The sequence below is a fragment of the Mesoplodon densirostris genome, chromosome 13 (genome assembly GCF_025265405.1).
Source record: "Mesoplodon densirostris isolate mMesDen1 chromosome 13, mMesDen1 primary haplotype, whole genome shotgun sequence".
NCBI classification, from domain to species: domain Eukaryota; kingdom Metazoa; phylum Chordata; class Mammalia; order Artiodactyla; family Ziphiidae; genus Mesoplodon; species Mesoplodon densirostris.
Genome location: NC_082673.1, coordinates 52,897,166 through 52,918,854, shown reverse-complemented (window position 1 = coordinate 52,918,854; position 21,689 = coordinate 52,897,166). Strand labels below are relative to the sequence as shown.

The 21,689-nt window shown below is 40.6% G+C and overlaps 2 protein-coding genes across 9 annotated transcripts in view; one reads left to right on the top strand and one right to left on the bottom strand.

Moving 5' to 3' along the window:
- The first annotated feature begins 4,538 nt into the window (after positions 1–4,538).
- CCNE2 (cyclin E2) lies at positions 4,539–19,348 on the top strand. 8 transcript variants are annotated; one of them, XM_060115912.1, is made up of 12 exons: positions 4,539–4,559; positions 6,748–6,787; positions 6,884–6,980; positions 7,068–7,124; positions 8,062–8,213; positions 9,707–9,842; positions 12,053–12,199; positions 13,483–13,578; positions 14,998–15,132; positions 17,090–17,201; positions 17,954–18,111; positions 18,760–19,348. In XM_060115912.1, the coding sequence occupies exons 2-12, from the start codon at positions 6,774–6,776 to the stop codon at positions 18,883–18,885; spliced, it is 1,230 nt and encodes a 409-aa protein (XP_059971895.1). In that variant the 5' UTR covers positions 4,539–4,559; positions 6,748–6,773; the 3' UTR covers positions 18,886–19,348. The 8 variants fall into 8 exon arrangements, with proteins under 8 accessions (XP_059971895.1, XP_059971894.1, XP_059971892.1 ...); XM_060115911.1 differs by lacking the exon at positions 4,539–4,559 and adding an exon at positions 5,462–5,560; XM_060115909.1 differs by lacking the exon at positions 4,539–4,559 and adding an exon at positions 5,462–5,571.
- Positions 19,349–20,198: 850 nt separating this feature from the next.
- Positions 20,199–21,689, bottom strand: part of INTS8 (integrator complex subunit 8) — a 47,938-nt gene continuing 46,447 nt past the window's right edge. The window contains exon 27 of the mRNA XM_060116253.1: positions 20,199–20,399. Coding sequence (XP_059972236.1) covers positions 20,283–20,399 — 117 coding nt within the window. The 3' untranslated portion in view covers positions 20,199–20,282. The remainder of the gene's footprint in view (positions 20,400–21,689) is intronic.

Genomic DNA, 21,689 nt, shown 5'->3' with positions numbered 1-21,689 from the left:
CCCCCTGCCTGTTTCAACCTCCACCCGGAGCTTCTGGATTTCCAACGCTGCCGTTTATCCCTGTTCTTTCTTCGCACGGTGGACTATCATGAATCCTAGGGGGGCTGGACCAATCGTCTTTAGGGTGCCCTCTAGCTCTCACACCCTACGATGCCTTCCTTCTCAAGGGCCTCCCTCTGAGATGGCGGCCAAGGGCAGCTGCCGCAGGGCCGGCGCTCTCGGCCTAGTCTCCTTGGTGCTTCTGCAGTCTCCGAGGCCGGGAACAGTTCCGCCTCTAGAGGGCAGAGCTCAGCCGCGGCCCGCCAAGGTGCCAGCTGCAAAGCTCTTTGAAGGCAGCGGTTACTGGAGTCTAGTTAGGAGGGCCGCCCCCAGTGAGCACACCTCTACTGCCCCCGCCATTCATCCCACAAAGGGCGCTGTGGTCAGCCAGGCCCCAGGCCGGCGTGAGGGTCCCAGCGACGGAGGCGGCCCCTGCCCCCAGGAGCTCCCAGCAGCCTGGGAAGGTCAGTGGTAGCCGCAAGAACGAGGGGAGCGCGGAGGAAAGGGTGTAGAGAAGAGCCCTCCCTCGTGCAGGGCAGGACAGCTTCTACAGAAGGCATATTTGCGTATTAACAGATACCTGGGAGTTAGCTAGGGAAGACAGTGGAGGTGGGGAGGAGAGAGAGGTACAGGTGCAAAGGCCAGAAGTGAGAAGGCAGGGATGTGCAGAACAGCACCCAGGTGGACTTCCTGGGTTCGAGAGGCTCTGTGTGTTAAGTTAGGGGTTTTGGCCTTTAACCCAAAGTGATCCATAACAGGCCGGTGGCTGCGTGGGCAGATCTGTGCTTTAGAAAGAGAGCTTGGGAGATACACTGTAAGGCAGAACTGAAGGGGCAACACACGTCAGGAAACCCAGTTAGGAGAGGACTGCACTAGTTGAGAGAATAGAGTCCTGAACTAAGGCAGAGGAAAAAAAGAGACTTTGGGAATGATGTGATGGTAACTGGGGGCAGCACAGCGAGGGGTGGGTGGGGGGCTGGAGCCAGACTCTACTATGGGACTCGGGCGAATCACGTTTGTGCCTTGGCTTCCTCATCTGTAAAGTGGAAGTGACAGTAACAGTACCTGGCTCACAGTGGTGGAGGATTACAGGAGTCAATACAGTGTAAAAGCTCAGAGTAGAGCTTCACAACATCTTACTCAGGAAGTGCTAACTGTATTATGGAGCTCAGAAAAAAGAAGAAAGGAATGACTGAGATGACTCCCAGCACTCTGGTTTGGAAACTAGGTCTGCAGTTCTCAAAGTGTGTTCCATGGATGTCTGGGGGTCTCAAAGCCCCTTTCAGGGGGATCAAAAGGTCACAACAATTTTCACAATCAAATTAAGACATTTGTGTTTTTCACTGTGTTAATGTTTGCTCTGATGATGAAAGTGCAATGGTATTTAAAACTGTTGGTGCCCTAGCACAAATCAAGGCAGTGGCACCAAACTACACTAGGAGTCATTGTACCACCACTTGCCATGTAAAAAATAAAGCCAGTTTACTGAAAAATGTTCTTGACGAGGCAATAAGGAACAACAGTCTGATGGGCAATCCAGTATTAAATTTTGGAAGGATTTTTCTCCTATAGTTGTGTTTTGGCTAATAGGGATAATAAGCAAGTCTAATCAAATGAGGGAAAAAGTTTTATTCCTCTCCTATTACGTGAGAAATACTGATTATCATTTAGCCACATTCATTTTTAACTTCAAATCAGCCCTATAACAATAAACAGGTATTACCCTGACCAAAGGTAGAACAACTTGAGCAACAAGATAAAGATATAAATAAATAATTGAATGACTTAATAAATGGGGGAGAAGTGACAAATCTCGCACACAGAAGAATTCCAAATAAATTATGTAGATATTTCACCCTAAAGGAGGGGGAACATAACATTCCACTCATTAGGAGTGGGCTGCACACAGTGACTTCCTTCCAAAGAGTAGGTATAGTATGGAAAGAGTAGGGGATGGGGGGAAACTTTACAAGGAGAAACCTGACAAACACTACCAGTTGATCGAGGTCACCATCAGCAGCCATAAACCACGATGATCGCATGTACCTTTGATATGATGTGATGAAAATGACACTTTACCTCTGTGATCTTCTTCCTCCAAACCCATAACCATCTAACCATGAGAAAAACTTCGGATAAATTCCCCTAGAAAGGTATCCTACAAAATATCAATATTTGACCATAATATTAATTTTAACTCCTCAAAACTGTCAATATCATCAAAAACAAGGAGAGTCTGAGAAACTGTCACAGCCAAGAGGAACCTTGAAGAGACATGACTTCTACATGTGATATCTGTATCCTGCTGCAGTAAAAAGACATTAGGGTAAAACTAAGGAAATCTGAATGATATATGGACTTTAATAATTATTATTAGCTTTGCATTATAATAATAATATAATGCATTGACACTGGTTCATATGGTAACAAATGCACCCCACTAATATGAGATGTCAATAATGGGGGAACTATGCGGTGGTGGGGAAGGGTAGAGGAGTACACAGAAGCTCTGTTCTACCTGCTCAATTTTTCTATAAATCTAAAACTTTTCTAAAAAACAGTTTATTAATTTAAAAATCCTAATATTAATTGGGAATAATTTTCATCCATCACTCTAACCTTACAGAATTAAAGTTCTATAATGGTTTATCCTATCCATAATTCAATTCAGTATTTACCAAGGTCCTATTATGTATGCATGCCTCTGAACTGGTGGGTACTGGCTATAAAAAAAATGAACAAAACAAGGTCCAAGGCCTAGTTGGAGATAAAAGACATTTTAATTGGTAATTATTGTCCTGGGAGGTGAGCATGACTGAAGAGCACAGAGAAAGAGGTCTGGGAAGGCTTCACAGAGGAGGTATGGCACAGAAAAGGTGCAGAAACAAGAAATAACTGGGCTGGGCCTGATTTTTTTTAAATACCTGTCCTTCCAAGAATCTTTTTTTTTCTTTTCTTTTTCCTGAAAATGAAAGCACTGTAGAGGCCAATACTTTATTTACCATGGTGTTTTAACTTTGCATCTTCAATGAAGAAAGTATACTTTAGAAAATGCCAAAGTTTCTAAAATTATTACAAGTATAAAGGAATTTTATACATTTCAAAGTAAGTGAATTTTAAAACTGGGATGAGTAGAAAAAGAGGGAGCTAAAAATGAACATATACAAAGACGAAACAAAGACAACATATTGAAAGATGATACCTAAAATAGGTACCCAGAAGGATAGCTACAAGAACAAAACTGGGAAACAGCAATTTCATAATTCGGCTTCCTGTTTTATTCAGGATCCTTAAAACTACTTCTTAATTTCTATGGGTATAAATTAGTAAGGGAGGTGGATAGGAGAGTGAAGATAGCACTTGGCATCTGCTCTATGACAGGTACACATGCAAGAGAGGGTCTCTATACACAGTATAAAATTTAATCTTTGAAACAACCCTTGAAACGAGTGTCTTCTCTCTTCTAGAGGAAACACATGCTCAGAGGGATCCAACAACTTATAGCCAGAGCAAGATGGGAAGTTCCCTCCATCTGAAAGGTAAGCACATGTTCTTTTTAGTCCCACTTGACTAAGTACTTGTAATACGGCAGAATTCACCCTGTCCGTTTCCACACAAAGCAGTCTTAGGATTGTTTTTAATTTCTTCTTTACTAGGATTGCACCCTGTTCATTTCATAGTCAACGGCATGATCCAAAGAACACTTCTAATCACGGTGTCTCAATTACAAGTAATCTACTAGTTGGCCCAGTGATGGGCATCAACACTGTAAGCTTGGTTTTCGGTTTGACTACCAAATTCACTCATGGAGGCCACCAGTTTTGCTTATGTTCAGGTCACCCGCGCTTGCTGGAAAGCCTCTCATTTCTTATTATCACGCTGTTTGCTCTCTAAGCTTTACACCGGAACAGCACGGCGTTTTGAGGTGACTACAAAAAAGGGCCAATTCACCCCTCCGAGAAAGCCATCAAAGCATCATAAATAGTATGACGTTTCTTGGGACTAACAAGATTCTGGGTCTTTTCTGATTCCATGTCGCCTTGAGCAAGACTCTTATTTCCTCATGCGTAAATTTGGGAGAAAAACAATTACTCTGCCGGCGTCTCGAGACTGCGTAGGGAAAATCTTGAAAGAGGACTTTGCCCGAAGAGCACTCGTTATTTCTAGGCTCTGAGCCCCGCACGGGCGGCGCGACACAAAAGGCGCAGGGCGGGGACCCCGGGACGGTCCCCGCCGCCGCCTCCTGGTGCATCTCGGGAAGGGCCCCCGCCTGGGCCGCAACGCCGGGTCGGCGCAGGCCGCCCGGTCTCCCCGGCCTCTCCCAGCGGCTCACTCGAGTCAGGGCAGAGAGACGAACACTGCCTGCCCGCTTCCGGCCCGAGCTGCCGCGGGTTCAAGGAAGCCTTCGCAAGGCTCCTCCGACCCGGGGGTCTTTGTTCCCGCCGGCGTCCCCCAGCCCCACTGCTCCCGCCGCAAACCCACTTTGCGGAGTATCAACGGCATGGAGATGTCCAACCTTGGTGCGCACTGGAGCGGGGCGTTAGTAGAGGCAGCGAGGGAACCCAAATTTTGGATACGGGGGAAGAGGAGGGAAACGCGTCGGACCGCCTCCTCCCATTACAGCTCGGAGGCGGTCGGTTCCCTCCCGCGCTGACGGCTCGCGCGGGCTCTGCAGGGCGCGCTGGCGGCGGCGGGGCGGGATCCAAGCCTGCACGTGGTGGAACCGTTCTCCCCGCCCGGCGTGACCCCCGGAGAGCCACTGTTCTCTTGCGGAAGGGGCAATGCCACCCTCGGCCCCGCTCCGGAGAGGTGTTTACCCTTGGGGGCCCCAGAATTGGAGGTTGAGAGGAGAGAGGGAGCACGCGGCTTGGCGAGAGCGTTTCCTGCGCTGGAACTACTGAGTGGGAAGCCGCCAGGCAGTGGCAGGGCGGCGGGGTGCGGATGACCCACCCACGGGGAGGGTAACCGGCTCGGCGGAGAAGAGAGCGGGAAAACAGGGTTGATACGTACCTCGGTCGGCGGGCTGGAGCAAAGTGCACGACAGGCATCCCTGAGCATGGCTGCCCTGGGGTGCCACAGCCGGCCAACGGTGGTCCCAGGGGACTGGGTGGCGCGCGGGAACACACGTGGCCAGCCGCGCGCCCGGCTGTGTTTACGTTCTGCAGCCGCTCCACGTTGTGCTGCAGTCCTCGCCTCCCATTCGCCAGCCAACGCTGCGCTCCTCCCGCAGGGGCGGGCCCTCTTGGTCCCCGAGTCTCTTCGGAAAACCCGGGTTCTTGGAGGCCTAGGCGGGACATCCAGGATGCGCCAAGGGATGGCCACTTCCTAGCCACGCTATGCTCGCCCGAGCCGCCTCCACCTGGCCGTACGCCGGGGCCGGGCCGCGGCCTGACACACCCGGCGTCCGAGAGTTGAGAGAGGGAGGGGACAGAAACGTACTGGCGGGAGATGAAGCCGAGCGGCGGGGAGCCGGGCTGCGGAGGAGGAGCCTCTGAGAGACTCCCTCCTGCCGCACAGGCAGGTGAAGTTCAGGTGACCGCGGACCGAGGGCTTAGGCGAGCCGGCTCTGCGGCCCCTCGAGGTGGGCGGGCGCGGACTCACTGCAGGGCGCGCCGCGCGGGCCTGCGGACGGGTGCGCGGGGGAGGGGAGCGCACTGTCCGGAGGTGTCAGTCTGAGGCGCATGCGTGCGGGGCGGGCCTGGCCCGGCCTATATATTGGGTTGGCGCCGGCGCCAGCTGAGAGCCGAGCGGTAGCGGGTCTGGCGGTGAGGAGGTGCTTGGGCGTAGGGCGGGATGCGGGAGGAGAGAAAGCCCCCCCCCCCTCAGGGCCGATCCATCCCGCGGGCGGGAGCCTAGGGGAGGAAAAGTGGGAGGGCTGAGAACTAGGCGTCTGGGGGCGATGGGTCCCCGCGTTCCGTCCCTGTCAGGACCCTTGGCAGGGGGCCTGGGAGGCGGCGGTGGATGGAGGGCTGCCCCTAAGTGGGAGGCCAAGGAAAAGCCCCTCATTCTAGGGGCTTCTCTCTGCCATCCCCATTTGGGGAGCTATCCCGCAGGAGAGAGGATGGGAGTCTGGGTCTCCTTCACGGGGAGAAAAGTTCCCCCACAAGCCCAGTTTCCCCCTTTATTAACTGAACTCCCTTTCCTTCACTCCCCATCCCCCATCTGTAGTCGGGGTCCCGGTGCCCCTCCAAGCGATGGGCAGGGTCCGGTGGGGCTGGGAAGGAGGGAAAGGAGACTGAAGGACGTGACACAAGTTCCCTCCGCCCCCTGCTTCCCCGCCACCGCCGCTCTCCAAATTGGCGCGGAACCGGCTTCTCCACAGTGTTTCGCCTCCACAACCCCCTCTCCGCGCGGCTCGGGCAGGATGGGAGGGGGGAAGTAGGGGCGCTGCCCAGGCCCCACTCGGGCTGTCCGGGGGAGAGACTGCAGGACGCAGAAGAGACCCATCTGCCTCCCTGCGCTTTCCGGGCGCTGAGGGTGGTTTGCAAATTTCTGAAGACGCTCTCATCCGGGCTGTACATTTCGCTGAGGAAATGCAGGCATGTGTCCAAAAGCATGAGTCCGAAATCATGCACTAATATACTGCAGAAATCATCGTGGTAAGACGGCTCAGGTCATCTCCTGAGGGACTTAGTTATAACCTCTGAATGGCACTTGGAGAGTATGGATGACAATGTATTTGACTCTGGTTTTTCCTCTCCCCTCCAGAGGTTTCATACACCTGAAAGAAGAGAATGTCAAGACGCAGGTAACGTTATTTGTCTTGGAGATATGTTTCAGAGTTGGCTGCTGCCTTTGAAATGCGTCACTTACTAATTAAACTTCCTTTTAAAAAACTCTATAGTAGCCGTTTACAAGCTAAACAGCAGCCCCAGCCCAGTCAGACGGATTCCCCGCAAGAAACCCAGATAATTCAGGCCAAGAAGAGAAAAACGGCCCAGGTGAGTTAAGTGGGGGAAGAGAGAGAGGAGAAAGAGAAAATTCCTTGCAGGGACCTTAGTTTAACAATGGCCTTTTCTATTTTCCAGGATGTCAAAAAAAGAAAAGAGGAGAAGGTCATCAAGAAACATCAGTATGAGATTAGGGTAATGCAGAACTGGGCTAGGTTTGGGGGAAACAAATGCAGGACAAAAAAGAATAGAATTGTGTTATTGCTTTGTGATAGGAAGGTTCCTCTGACACTATTAATGCCCCTCGAGGTCAGCAGGAAGGCGCTTGTCTTTGGGTGGTTTTTATATGCCTGAATCCTACTACAGCTACAGAGTAAGCCTTGACGCAGCTGGTTCCTCTTTGTAAATCCCTCCCTCTAGGAGCTGCCTGGTGCACCAGGGCCCGCCTAATCTGTCCAATGGACTGCTCTTTGTTCCCTCTCTGACTATAGTGGAGAGTCCTGATGGTTGCTCCTAGGGCATAAATAGGATGTGAGGTCACTGACAGACTGGCACCCAGCCCTTTGCTACCTATTCTTCCTATGTGTTGTACAGAAGACACTTTAGAAACAGTGGTTCTCTTTGAAACCAGCATTGACTGGTGAAAGAGTCCTTTAAGTATTTAAGTAATTGTTTCCACTTTTAAGGTCTTGTCTTCCTGTATTTGAAAGTAGTAGAAGAGGCCTTAACGAGTGGGGGGTGGGGGTAGCTGTCTATGAAACAAGGTGCCCTGGCCACTATTGCTAAATATAGAGGGAAAATTTTATAATCTTGAAAGTGATTAATATTTGACTACACACGTGTTTTGTTGTTGTTTCTCCTCTCCCTCAGTACCTAACGTCTTGTATTTCCAGAATTGTATTTTGTTTAAAACATCCTACCTGTTACTCTTTATGAAGATTGAAATGAGCTATATGGTTTATTTATAAAATATGTATGTCATCTTAAATTAGTCAGCAATGTTAGCTAATGACGGTGTTTGGGGAAAAATGTAGACTGTTTAGAAGTATTAGCTTTCATTTATAAAAGATCCAAGACAAAAGCTGGTTTCCTATTTCACAAAGATATTCTTTTTATTTTTTTTAAATGACAGAATTGTTGGCCACCTGTATTATCTGGGGGGATCAGTCCTTGCATTATCATTGAAACACCCCACAAAGAAATAGGAACAAGCGACTTCTCCAGATTTACAAATTACAGATTTAAAAACCTTTTCATTAATCCTTCACCTTTGCCTGATTTAAGGTAAGAAAAATTTCAGTAATTTAATGTCAAAGATTAAAATTTACTGATGTAATATATGGTGCTATTTTGAGTTATTTTTTGCCTTCATTATAAGATAGGAAAACTTGTAGAAAAACTGCTTTTTTTTTACTAGTCTTTAAGCATATATTATTTTATCTGACAGTAATGCTATTTGCAAATGACATGGGTATTTAAAACATTGATTCTATAACATTATTTTCACTTGCTTGCTGAAGACTAAGCCTTATCAGAAGAACTCAATCACCTTTTTTTTTTTTTTTTTTCTTTTTGTGGTACGCGGGCCTCTCACTGTTGTGGCCTCTCCTGTTGCGGAGCACAGGCTCCGGATGCGCAGGCCCAGCGGCCATGGCTCACGGGCCCAGCCGCTCCGCGGCATATGGGATCCTCCCAGACCGGGCCACGAACCCGTATCCCCTGCATCGGCAGGCGGACTCTCAACCACTGCGCCACCAGGGAGGCCCTCAATCACCTTTTTAATTTATTTACTTATAGATTTATTTATTTTTGGCTGCATTGGGTCTTCATTGCTGCACGCAGGCTTTCTCTAGTTGCGGTGAGCGGGGGCTACTCTTCATTGCTGTGCACGGGCTTCTCATTGCGGTGGCTTCTCTTTGTTGCGGAGCATGGGCTCTAGGGCACACAGGCTCAGTAGTTGTGGCTCACGGGCTCTAGAGCACAGGCTCAGTAATTGTGGCGCACGGGCTTAGTTGCTCCGCGGCATGTGGGATCTTCCCAGACCAGGGATCGAACCTGTGTCCCCTGCATTGGCAGGCGGATTCTTAACCACTGCGCCACCAGGGAAACCCTGAATCACCTTTTTAATGGAGTTTAAATAATTTATCTAAATTGTTAACATGGAAGTATTTTAACATGTACAGCATTTTTATTTGATAGATCAGCTATTTTTATTTCTTACCGAGCCTACTTATTAAGGTCTATACTTTTTCTAGTTAATGAATAAGAGGTACAACTTATATAAAATTTGTAGTGTAATAATTTATATTTGGCTTTAATAAGCAAATTAATTGACTCATACATTTAAACTCACCAGTCTTCCTCTTCTCCATACTGTCCCACCTTAACCCCACTGTAATGTAGTGATGATCTATTTGGAGGTGATTGAGACTGTCTCTGCTGGGATCATATGCTTTAAATATTTACTTTTTTAGTGTTGCTCTTGAGAAAACATGGTTATCATACACAGGTGCCTTTGTATAAATAGATGGGGACTAGAAAGCACTCTTGAAATCTGTCAGTTTAGATTCTCATAGTCCCAAGTTCTTGCTGTATAATTTCATGCTAAAGAAATGGTTTCTAAAAGTAGCAATTTTTCCTGATTTACTTTAAGGGGTTGTCCTTTCAAATTCTAATTCAAAGTTGGATTTCAGTGTTGGAAAGTTGAGTTTACTCTATGTGAAACAGGTAACTCGTATATTATGTAGGTCACACAATTATTTTGCCCCTTTCCATAGCTGGGGATGTTCACAGGATGTTTGGCTAAACATGTTAAAAAAAGAGACCAGATATGTTCATGACAAACATTTTGAAGTTCTGCATTCTGAATTGGAACCACAGATGAGGTCAATACTTCTAGACTGGCTTTTAGAGGTATGTTCCAGCAATACAAATTTCCTTTTTTGTCTGTATGATGGAAAAATATTTAGACATAAATATGCTTTCCCTGTGCCTTCATGGTATATTACCTGTTGCCAGGAGCCATTCTGGGGGGCTACTCACTGTAGTTGAGGATACCAAAATGGAAAATGACTGTCTGCTTGATAAGAGTAAAATCATGAGGACACAGCCACTAGGTCCCATACAACCCAAACCCAATTCAGAAATGGTGGTATCAGTATCACTGTGTACTAGGCACTGAGCCTGGTGCCAAGGATACCCAAGATGAACAGAATTTGACAAGGTTTTGAATTCTGCTATGCAATGTAAAGAACCAGGACTAGGCTTCAGGACCCTCAGAAGTCCTTTTCTTCATCACCAAAATCAAATTATGATTTGGAATCCTAATTTCTATATCCTAAATGATAAGGAGGCTTTGAATATCCAGTAGCCCTAAGCCCTCGAGGCTCCATGTAGCTTGCTTTTGTTATATCCCTCTGTTCCTTTCAGAAATGAGCTGTACCATTCATCTAAAGGAATAATAGTGATCCAGAAGTCCCTAAATATCTGTGCCTTAAATATCTGTGCCCTCTCTTGTTTAGGCCTATTCCCTTTCTCTGGATAATAATTCTGAAAGAATCTCTAAAATTATTGAAATGATTACTTATATTGATAACAAACTAATTTTCCCCCAACCCTTGGATATTTGCTCTGTAGTTTTCCTGTCTTTAATATAGATAGAGACAATGAACTCTAAGGGGGAACTACCACAGGCTTTTTGGTGGAGAAACACGGCAGAATAGATCTCAGAAGCTATCAGAAAAGTTCGTTAAGACTGCAAAATGTTGTCCTTTTGAGTCAGGTCATCTTATTCCTTATTCTGACTAGAAGGGAAGATTATGTTTCAATCATGTGTGTACAAGAATGTAGTTGGATTTTGACTTTTCTGAATGTCTAATGATCATAGATGCAACTTAAGCACAATTATGTTGATGTTATTTTATTTTGCCTTTTTATGTTACATTGATTTTTATTCAGTGGTTGTCTGTCAAATTTTTCCCTATTTTCCCTTAAATATATGATTATATATACAAAATCAAATATAATAAATCAAATCCAGCAGAGCATTAAACTCTACTTTGTCATAGTATTTCTTTCAATCTAGGAATGCAAAAATGGTCCAACATTTGAAAATCTATTAATAGTTTAAGGGAGAAAAATCATAAGGTTATATATCATAGATGTAAAAGATATTTTTTGAAATTCAGTATACATTCCTGATTTTTAAATATGCAATAAACTAGGGATAGATTTCCTTAACACATTAAGTGTTTATTAGAAACTCATGTATGTCTGTCCCTCTGTTTCCTCCCTACTTCATGAAGTTATTTTGAGAATTAAAAGCTTTCCCTATATTAAGTGTGGAAATGACAGATACTACTTATTAATAACAATAGTGAAACATTAGGGGAATCATTATAGTCAGAAACAAGGAATAAGATAAAAATTTTGTCTATTACCATTGTTATTCATTCCGTTTTCTTCTATAATTCTTAAGTGAGGTAAGAACATTGAAAGGAACAGAGTTGTCATATTGTAGTTAAATGTATATCTAGAATGATGAAGAGAATCAGTTGGAACTATTAGAGTATAAACTAAGCATAAAAACTTACTCATTTGGCATCAATAAAAATTAGATGACATATATACACTATTGACAGTATGAATAAGATAGATAACTAATGAGAACCTACTGTATAGCCAAGGGAACTCTACTCAGTGCTCTGTGGTGACCTAAATGGGAAGAAAATCCAAAAAAGAGGGGATATATGTATACGTAAAGCTGATTCACTTTGCTGTACAGTAGAAACTAACACAACATTGTAAAGCAACTATACTCCAATAAAAATTAATTTTAAAAAAATTAGAAACTTAATAGGAAAAAAGTACTCATCCATAGTCAGCAAAAGTGTAAATGTATCTGGGAATAAACACAGTAAGTCAATGTGAAAAAAACCTATAAAACTAAGAGGACTGTAATAGATTTACCCTATTAGCACATGTTAATTTTTCCCCCATTTTAGCTTTGGTATCCTAAAAAGCAAGTTGGGCTTCAGAAAGTGTTCTGAAATCTGGTATGCTAAGAGGTAACTTTCTAATTTGGAGAAATTAATGGAATAATATTTAAATGGATTCTTCTCTAGGTGTGTGAAGTATACACACTTCATAGGGAAACATTCTATCTTGCGCAAGACTTTTTTGATAGATTTATGTTGACACAAAAGGATATAAATAAAAATATGCTTCAACTCATTGGAATTACCTCATTATTCATTGCTTCCAAACTTGAGGTAAGTTCTCAAAGTTTATCCATAGATATATTTACCACAAACTTTTTTTGTCTTAACCAATGCATTAATCCCAGAGAATACTATGTACCACTTTTGATATGTTAATCCTTAGGAAAGATGAGTGAGTTTTTTCCAATACATTTTCTGAACACTATGATTTGGGTGGAAGGATAATTATCATGGTTCCCTTCAAAGTATCTGAGCCTTTTGTAAGTCTCTGGTTTGACTCTGGAACTAGTATCTAGGTGAAATGTTCCATGGCTAACTGTGCCAAACAAAGTGACCAACGCTGTCTCTCCATACCTAGTTGTGGCACTTGGATTCAATAAAATGGTCTCTGAAACCTAATTAATCAATCAAATGCAATAAATGCTATGTTAGGTTAGAATAATGGTCTATATCCAGCCTAGTATTTTTATATCTGATGATGGTTCTAGGATAGAAGGAAACACCTTTCCTGCCTGAGATTTTCCTTCACATGATCTCAATCTACTTTTCTTAAATTCAACACATAAGGATATCATTAGTACCTTCATCTGAAATTTTTGAAGCCTGTATTGTTTTGAGGGTAGAAGAGGGACTGTGAACCATGCATTAATTTCCTTAAGTGTATTTTTCTCCTTTTCCACATTTGTCTTTTGAGCCTTAAGGGCTATCCCCCACTTCTGCCAAATTTGATGAATAAGTTTGTATTCAGTATATCCTTACCTGAAATCATACTTTGTGTTTCAGATACCTTTCTAGACTGAAATCTTGATCTTTAGCCTGTTCTTGCCTGTGGCAACCTCTCTTCTACTCCTCTGATCATTCTAGTTGTTATTCTCTGAACTGTTAAGACAGACATCTCATCAACCAAACTGCACAAATTATTGTTTGAATAACCATTCTTTTGTACTAGGATAAAGTTAATGTTTTCGATTTCTAGACCTTATTTGTTGAGTATCTTGTTTTAGTCTGATATACTAGGCAATCCTAAAACAAGTTTGGCTTTTTGTTTTAACCAGTCACTGCAATGACTGGTTAAAATAGTCTAATTGTTTATTAACTAAGATTCAAAATCAGTTCTATAAAAATGTTTCAATCAATATAGTTGGCTAATTTAGATACCCAGGTATGAAAAATATCTTTAAAGGTAAGGTTGCTTTGGCTATCGTAGAATTATTTTATTAAGATTTATAACCATTTTGTCCTTTAAAAATGAAGCCTAGATTGGTTTGTATATAATTCTTCCGTTTTAATCTCACTCTCAACTGTGCTTGATATTAATTAAATCTATTTTAAAGGAAATCTACGCTCCTAAGCTGCAAGAGTTTGCTTATGTCACTGACGGTGCTTGCAGTGAAGAGGATATCTTAAGGATGGAACTCATTATATTAAAGGTAATAATATATCTTTATTATTTCTAGTTGCAATTTAATAACTGTAATTTACTAAACTCAAAGACTACAATGTTAAGTAGTCAAAACTGAGATTTTAGTATTAGGATCCAGTTCTAAGATGGGAGGGGAATTTGCTTAACCTGTAAACTCTATTTTTCTGTATCTTTCCATTTTCCTATATTGAGAATATTATTTCTTAATTTAAAAGTGTTTAACAACATTTTCAAAACTTATAGGTAGTTAGCATAGCATGTGTATATAAATGAATTCCAACAGTGATTCTCAAGTCTTAGTTCTGATTTTCCACTTCTTCCAGCAGGTGGAGAATGAGAATTATTTCACTGCCTTTTTTCTTTTCTATATGCATGGGAAGGGCTGTTAATAGAAGGGTAGAGGAAAGAAGCATTAAGATGTTTAATTGGGCCTTGAATTAGAGATTAAACGGTGAATGTTAGCTACTAGAAAGTGTGTTACGAAATTTGAGCATCTTGGTTTTATAAATAAGACACAAGAAAACACAATCAATATGACTTTCGTGTACATGATTATAAACTATATACATTATAATATAAATTTGTTATGTTTATAAACATTCAGATTGATAGCTCTGTAAGAATGGGATCTTGTTGGCATGGTGATATTGTTCTTTTTAAAAGAAATTTTTTTATTGAAATATACTTGATTTTCAATGTTGTGTTAGTTTTAGTTGTACAGCAAAGTGATTCAGTTTTATATATATATATATTTTTTCAGATTCTTTTCCATTATAGGGTATTATAAGACATTGAATATAGTTCTATGTTCTAGTATCAAAGTTATCCAGATTCAGACTTGAAGTATAGTATAAGGAGGATATATAATGGGAAGATGGAATTCACTGGGTGGTCCTACAGGCATTAAGACTCTCTGTTCTCTCCTAATTATGTTTGACTTCTTATAAATGGTAAAGTCCCAGGGCTTCATGGAGAGAAAGATATCATAAATTAGGATTTGTCTTTTTTTTAGCTTTTACATGTTGAACAGAAGCCATTATAGATCACAGAAAGAAAAAGTGTAGAATCAGTTCTTCGGAGATCTGAATGGAATTAGCTGTGGAGTTATTGAATAAAATTAAAAGGGCAGTTTCGATAAAGAATACATTTGGAAGACGAGGGGCTGCAAGAAGTGAGAAAAGTAGGAATGAAAAATAGGTCCAAGGAACTTTGTCAATAAAGATAACTAGAGAATAATAAAGGGGTCTGTATCAATAATAGACTAAAACACAAGCAGCTTTAGATTGTGAGGTATCTATAAATAGTTATGAAAATAGGAAGAAATATGCCCAAAGCAAAAAGTTTCTTAAATGACTATTTAAAGAAGTACCTATATAATGTGATATATACCTACATTTATTAACAGGCATTTTAATTTCATTAACAGGCTTTAAAATGGGAACTTTGTCCTGTAACAGTCATCTCCTGGCTAAATCTCTTCCTCCAAGTTGATGCTCTTAAAGATGCTCCTAAAGTTCTTCTACCTCAGTATTCTCAGGAAAAGTTCATTCAAATAGCTCAGGTATTGATATTTTTATTGAATATTTGCTAATGTTTTTAATTACAGGTTTTGTTTAGTGTATTTATAGTGCTAAATAGGCTACACAACAAAATGACAGCACACTGAATTAAATTCATTCCTTAATTGACTAGAACAAAACTTCCGATGCATAAAATTCTGTCCCCAGTATTTACATTGCTTACTGAAAATTCTAGAAAACAAAGTTTTAAAACTTGCATTTAAATATATTATGAGCACTTTTTACTCTTTAGGAGTATGAGGTAGAGAGGTAAATACCTCTTTTTGATGTAACACGGGGAAAGGTATTTTTCACCCAGTTGTTTTAGGTTTTATAATAGTATGAAATTATTCTGTAAAATTATCTTACTCTCTTATATTTGAATACACAGGGAACCTATTTTATGTGTTAAAATCACCTAATTTAGTTATAACATTATTTAAAAATTTAAGTTTAAATTAAACTTTCCTAGGCCAGTGTATAACAAATATTCTAAGAAAGTAATTACAGGAGGAGGGTACCAATCTTTCCTGCCTGCTTCTCATAAGTAGGATCTTAAGGCTGCTGTACCTGCCATATATAAGTGAAGAACACCCAGATTCTTACTCTGTGTAGGATGTGAAAATCTTACACATGGAATTGAAGAAACTGTGGTACTCTGGATGGGTTTTAAGTAACCTACGTTGAAATTCAACTTGTGTTTTAAATCTAGTAAACTCATTACGAACATTAAAACTGGAGAACCAGTAAATTATCAGAATTGGTTCATTTTGTAGAACTTTCTAATGAAGTCATATTAATTTTTTCCCTCAGATTTCCTAGCATCCCAGATTATCCTAGGCAGCTAAACGCTTTTGATAGGGCAAACCTTTGATAAGCTGATAAACAGTGTGGAAAGTTTCTAGAGGTATATAATAGTGATAATTCATTTCCAGCTCCTCTACTTGTGTTTCTGTCTTCTGGACCCATGGGGACAAAAATAAGTTTTTTTGTTTTCTGGGTTTTTTTGTTTTGCGGTATGCGGGCCTCTCACTGTCACGGCCTCTCCTGTTGCGGAGCACAGGCTCAGCGGCCATGGCTCATGGGCCCAGCCGCTCCACGGCATGTGGGATCTTCTCAGACTGGGGCATGAACCCATGTCCCCTGCATCAGCAGGCGGACTCTCAACCACTGCACCACCAGGGAAGCCCCAAAAATAAGTTTTATTTCACTGGACAGGTATCACCTCAGGCCTCTGAAATCTAACCTTTTTACACAATTTCACTGATCGTTGTTCAGATCTCTTATTGCCTGGATTGTACTACCTGTTAACTCATCTATTTAGAAACATGTTCCCTTCTTGTGTTTCTGCTTCACCATAGTCTAAGAGATTGTTCTTAAAATGTAATTTCCCTGATTTAAAATCTTCTAGTAATTTCAATAATCAGTCAGAACTTTGAAGTTCTGACTTCTTAAAGACCCTTTATGATCTAACCTAGGCCATGCCTCTCCAGCAACCCTCTTTTTTTAAAATAATGAAGGAAAGATATCCTTATTTCATATTTTTTACCTTATGTATTCTGAACTACTTGAGTTCCAAAGAAAAGTAATCCTTTCTCATTTATCTTTGTAAATTCTGTTTCCTATATCTAGAACATTCTCTACCTCCCAGTCTTCCTGGCTACCTTGTATTTTAAGACTCATTTAAGTAGAAGTCTTCCCTGTCTTCCCCACTCTGGATCAGGTGCACTTCCTAACAGTACACATCATGCTATATCGTAACAGTCCTTTACTTGTTTATTAACAAGACTGAACTTCCTTCAGGGTGGCAGCTTATTTCTCTTTGGATCCCTGTAGTTTTAGCAATTCTTGGCATGTGGTCCACATCATAAGCAATCTAAACCGTTAGCTGACTCATGTTTAGCGGTGACATGTAGTACTCGTCCTTCTCCTAAATTCTTATACTTTTTCCTCTGTTAGCTTTTAGATCTGTGTATTCTTGCCATCGATTCATTAGAGTTCCAGTACAGAATACTCGCTGCTGCTGCCTTGTGCCATTTTACCTCTCTTGAAGTGGTTAAGAAAGCCTCAGGTAAGACAGTATATTTTGTTCTCTTCTTACCCATTCACAAATTTTAAAGGCACTTTTTGAACTTAGCATCCTGCTAAACAAGAATTTAAAATTTTAATGGAAAAAAGTTAGCAGTTTAGCGATTATCTTCCCTTCTATTAGAAGTACTTTCTAATCCTCAATATATATCCACAAACAAAAAATAAGGTCAAATGGAATTTAAATCCAGTTGAAGTTAGTCAATGTAATTATAGCTCCGCATTAAAGAGTTCTTTGGGTTTTGACAATTTCAATTTCCCGTGTAGCAGGTACTGGCTAAGAAGCTCTAAGTCTTTTTCTCTCTCAAAATAGTCACATTATAAACATATTTGAGAGTGATAGTCTGTTTTGACTTGCTAAACTTTTTTTTAAATTTAAGTATAGTTGATTTAAAACGTTGTGCTAATCTCTGCTGTGCAGCAAAGTGACTCAGTTATACATATAGAGACATGCTTTTTTTATATTCTTTTCCATTATGGTTTATCACAGGATATTGAATACAGTTCTCTGTGCTATACAGTAGGATCTTGTTGTTTATCCATCCTATATACAGTAGTTTACATCTGCTAATCACACATAAACTTGTTGATTTTGGTTTATATTATGTGCTTGTCTTGGTTTCCTTTTTTACATGAATTTTAAATTAACTGTCTTTAAATTCTGAAGCACAAGCAAACAAGTAGGCATATGTTTCTGATGTAACCTTCACATTTTTCTAACTTTTCTTTATCTAGGTTTGGAATGGGACAACATTTCTGAATGTGTAGACTGGATGGTGCCTTTTGTCAGCACAGTAAAAAGTACTAGCCCAGTGAAGCTGAAGGTTTTTAAGAAGATTTCTATGGAAGACAGACACAATATACAGACACATACAAATTATCTGGCTATGATGGTATGTTTCTTTCTTGTAGTTTTTTGGTCTTACTATTTGGTAAGTCACTGAAACTGATAGTAAGGATACTACAGAATAATATTTCAAGCAGTTATATAAGATGGTAAGGGGACAGAAAGTTCCAATGGGCACACTGATTTCAAAATGTAGAAAAGCTAATAAAATAACTTTGAAGTCAAAGCAAGATTTATGAAGTGTCTCGAGATTAATGCCAATAGTCCAGGTAAGAGTTTTTAAAAATACAAGTTGCAGGCAGTTGAACCTCTAAAATATGACTAATCGGCTTCCCTGGTGGCGCAGTGGTTGAGAGTCCGCCTGCTGATGCAGGGGACACGGGTTCGTGCCCCGGTCCGGGAAGATCCCACATGCTGCGGAGCGGCTACGCCTGTGAGCCATGGTCGCTGAGCCTGTGTGTCCAGAGCCTGTGCTCCGCAACGGGAGAGGCCACAACAGTGAGAGCCCCGCGTACCGCAAAAAATAAATAAATAAATAAAAATATGACTCATCACAGTTGCAAACATAAAGAGACGATTATATTAGGCCTAAGTAGTCTCAAATTAGTACACAGAAGTCTTGTTTGACTTTGTTTTACCATATCAATGCTTTATCTTAGCTGTTAACCTCTGCGTGATTTCTTCACATGTACAGGATGAAGTAAATTATATAAACACCTTCAGAAAGGGGGGACAGTTGTCACCAGTTTGCAATGGAGGCATTATGACACCACCGAAGAGCACTGAAAAACCACCAGGAAAACACACTCAAGTTAACTGAGCAAACAGGCTGGAACTGATGAAGCGCTGCGCAGCATTTCACAGAGCTTAACTACTTAAGTTTTACAGGAAAATAGTGCTGTGGCTGTCCTGGCCGATTCAGAAGTTTCACTGGCATTCTCTGACTTAAAAAACCACTTAAAATTGGCACTAAGGAGGACATTTAATTCCTATGTTCGCTGTTTAAAGAAACAGCAGGACTTGTTTACAAAGATGACTTCATTCCCAACACTGACTGGAGAGAAGCCAGCCATGATTCATGACATAAGAATTTTTTTGATACGGTGTTGCTATGTTTATCTTGATAAACTAGGAATTTCATCATTGGAGTTTTTGACTAGATAAGTGCTACCTTAAAGGGTACATTAAGTGATACAGTACTTTGAATCTAGTTTTTAGATTCTCAAAATGTATAAACTCTTAACTAGTGCAATTTGGTTCTTGAAAATAAAATTTAAATTTGTTTACAAAGGTTTAGTTTTGTAATAAGGTGACTAATTTATCTATAGCTGCTGTAGCGAGCTATTATAAAACTTGAATTTTTAAAAATGGTGAACTTTAATCTATTTGACTATGTTTATTTGCCTTGCCATAACATTTTTAACCAGTAAATCTTAGATGAACATGGTGTTTAAACTGTGCTCTGAACAGTGGGAATACCAAAGAAATTATAAACAAGATAAATGCTGTGGCTCCTACATGGGGCTTTGACGTATAAGTTGCTTTATAATAACGTTTTCGTACATCGCAATTTGAGCGAAAAACTTAAGTACCCTTTCAAACTATTTATATGAGAAAGTCACTTTATTACTCTAAAAAAAAAAATCTTTAGGGTTATCTCAATTTAGTGTGACTAAGGCTTTATTTATGTTTGCAAAACTGCTAAGGTCCTTTTTAAATTCCTACATTATGAGTTAAGGACAGTGTCAAAGTGATAAAGCTTAACACTTGACCTAAACTTGTATTTTCTTAAGGCAGAAAAGCAGTAAATGTATACGACTCCTAGGAATCTATTTATTTAAAAAAAAAAAACAAAACCTTGACATAAGAACTTGCTGTATATAGCTACTTCTACATAAATATTTTAGTTTTTTAAAAATGAAATTTCAGCCTCAAAAGTGGATTTGATTAGAAAAATTATACTAGATTACTAGTTTATTCTGTTACTGGACATGTGAATCTCTTCTTCCTTTGAAGAAATTATAAATTTAAGCTATTGTTATGGTGTGAAGTCTTCTGTAGAGTTTTTGTTTTTAAACTAATATGTTTCAGTATTTTGTCTGAAAAGAAAACGCCACTAAATATGTAAATATGTATTATATAAACTTAATCTTTTAATACTGTTTATTTTTAGCCCATTGTTTAAAAAATAAAAGTTAAAAAATTTTAACTAACTGCTTAAAAGTAAAGTTTTGCCATTGCTTGAAGAAACTTTTTTTTCCTTCTCTGCGCTGCCAGCTGTAACACTTCTTCTGGGTTGCTTGCGTTCAATTCTGTCTGGCCGATGGCTTTGATCTTCCAAAACAGAAAAGTGATGTTGTTAGAGGTCTGGTCAAAAACAAAGTTTTGCTACAAAATATAAAACTACCTACTCGCTAACAATGATAAACTGAACCTCTAATTGTAGATGCTAAGAGGTGTAGAAGAAATTAACATAAAGACTGACTGGAGCCACTCAAGGAAAAGATCAATTACTGAACCATAGTTGGTGGAATTATCTTCAGTAACATTAAGTAAATTCATGTAAATTTATTTGACTAAAAATACCAGTAAAGGGACTTCCCTGGTGGTCCAGTGGCTAAGACTCCATGCTCCCAGTGCAGGGGGCCCGGGTTCAATTCCCTGGTCAGGGAACTAGATCCCATATGCTGCAACTAAAGATCCCACATGCTGCACCTAAGACCTGGTGCAGCCAAATAAATAAAATATTTTTTAAAAAACAGTAAATAAACTCTACATGTAATCTGACACATTTTTACAATTAAGACTCCTACAAAATAACTTGAAATATCAAAATTCATGTTTCAGGGCTTCACTTTTTTAATATGTAAAAAATATCTAGTTTGCTCAGCACTATAATATATAGTGACCCTTCTCTTTCATGATTAGAAATACTTGAGCCTGATAAAAATCCGTAATAGTATTCTGCCATGGAGTGTTTTGTGAGAGCATGTTTTAGGACCTTAAAATTACCTTTTGTTTAAAGAAGTTCCAATATATATATATATATTTTTTTTAAACAACAAAGACTATTCTCATAGGTAGCTTGAAGGGAGCTAAGGCTATCCAGAAATGATCATCAGTTAGGTTAGCAGGTAGGAGGAATTGCGGATGATGCCATTTCCATATGAAAGAATACATGTGGAAAAACCTAGTAGTGGGGTATAACTAAAGAGTTATTTCAGACAAAGTACCCTGAGACGACTGGCTATAAAAGTTCAAAGTGTAAGACAGAAATTGAAATAGGAGCCAGATATTTGAGAGAAATAACACATCCTAGGTGGGTAGTGGTCAAAACCATGAGTGGATGAGGTTACCTAGGAAGAATGTAGGGCAATCAGAAAATACCCAAGGACTAACTTATTGGGAAAACCAAGTTTAAGGGGTAGACAGAGGGAAATACCCACAAAGAAGAAAAGGCAGAAGAGTCAGGGAGAAGAAATGAGTAAAAATGCCAGGGAAGCCAAAGGAATAAAGAATTTCAAGAAGGAAGGAGTGTAAACAACAGGATAAAGACTGAAAAGTATTCACTGGCTTTGGCATTTGGTGACCCTTGAGAACAGTTAGAGTGGGGATGGCAGAAGT

Coding starts and splice junctions, on each gene's coding strand:
- CCNE2 (XM_060115912.1), top strand. Junction 7,125..8,061: donor AACATCAGTATGAGATTAGG/GTAATGCAGAAC, acceptor TTTAAATGACAG/AATTGTTGGCCACCTGTATT. Junction 17,202..17,953: donor AGTGGTTAAGAAAGCCTCAG/GTAAGACAGTAT, acceptor TTCTTTATCTAG/GTTTGGAATGGGACAACATT.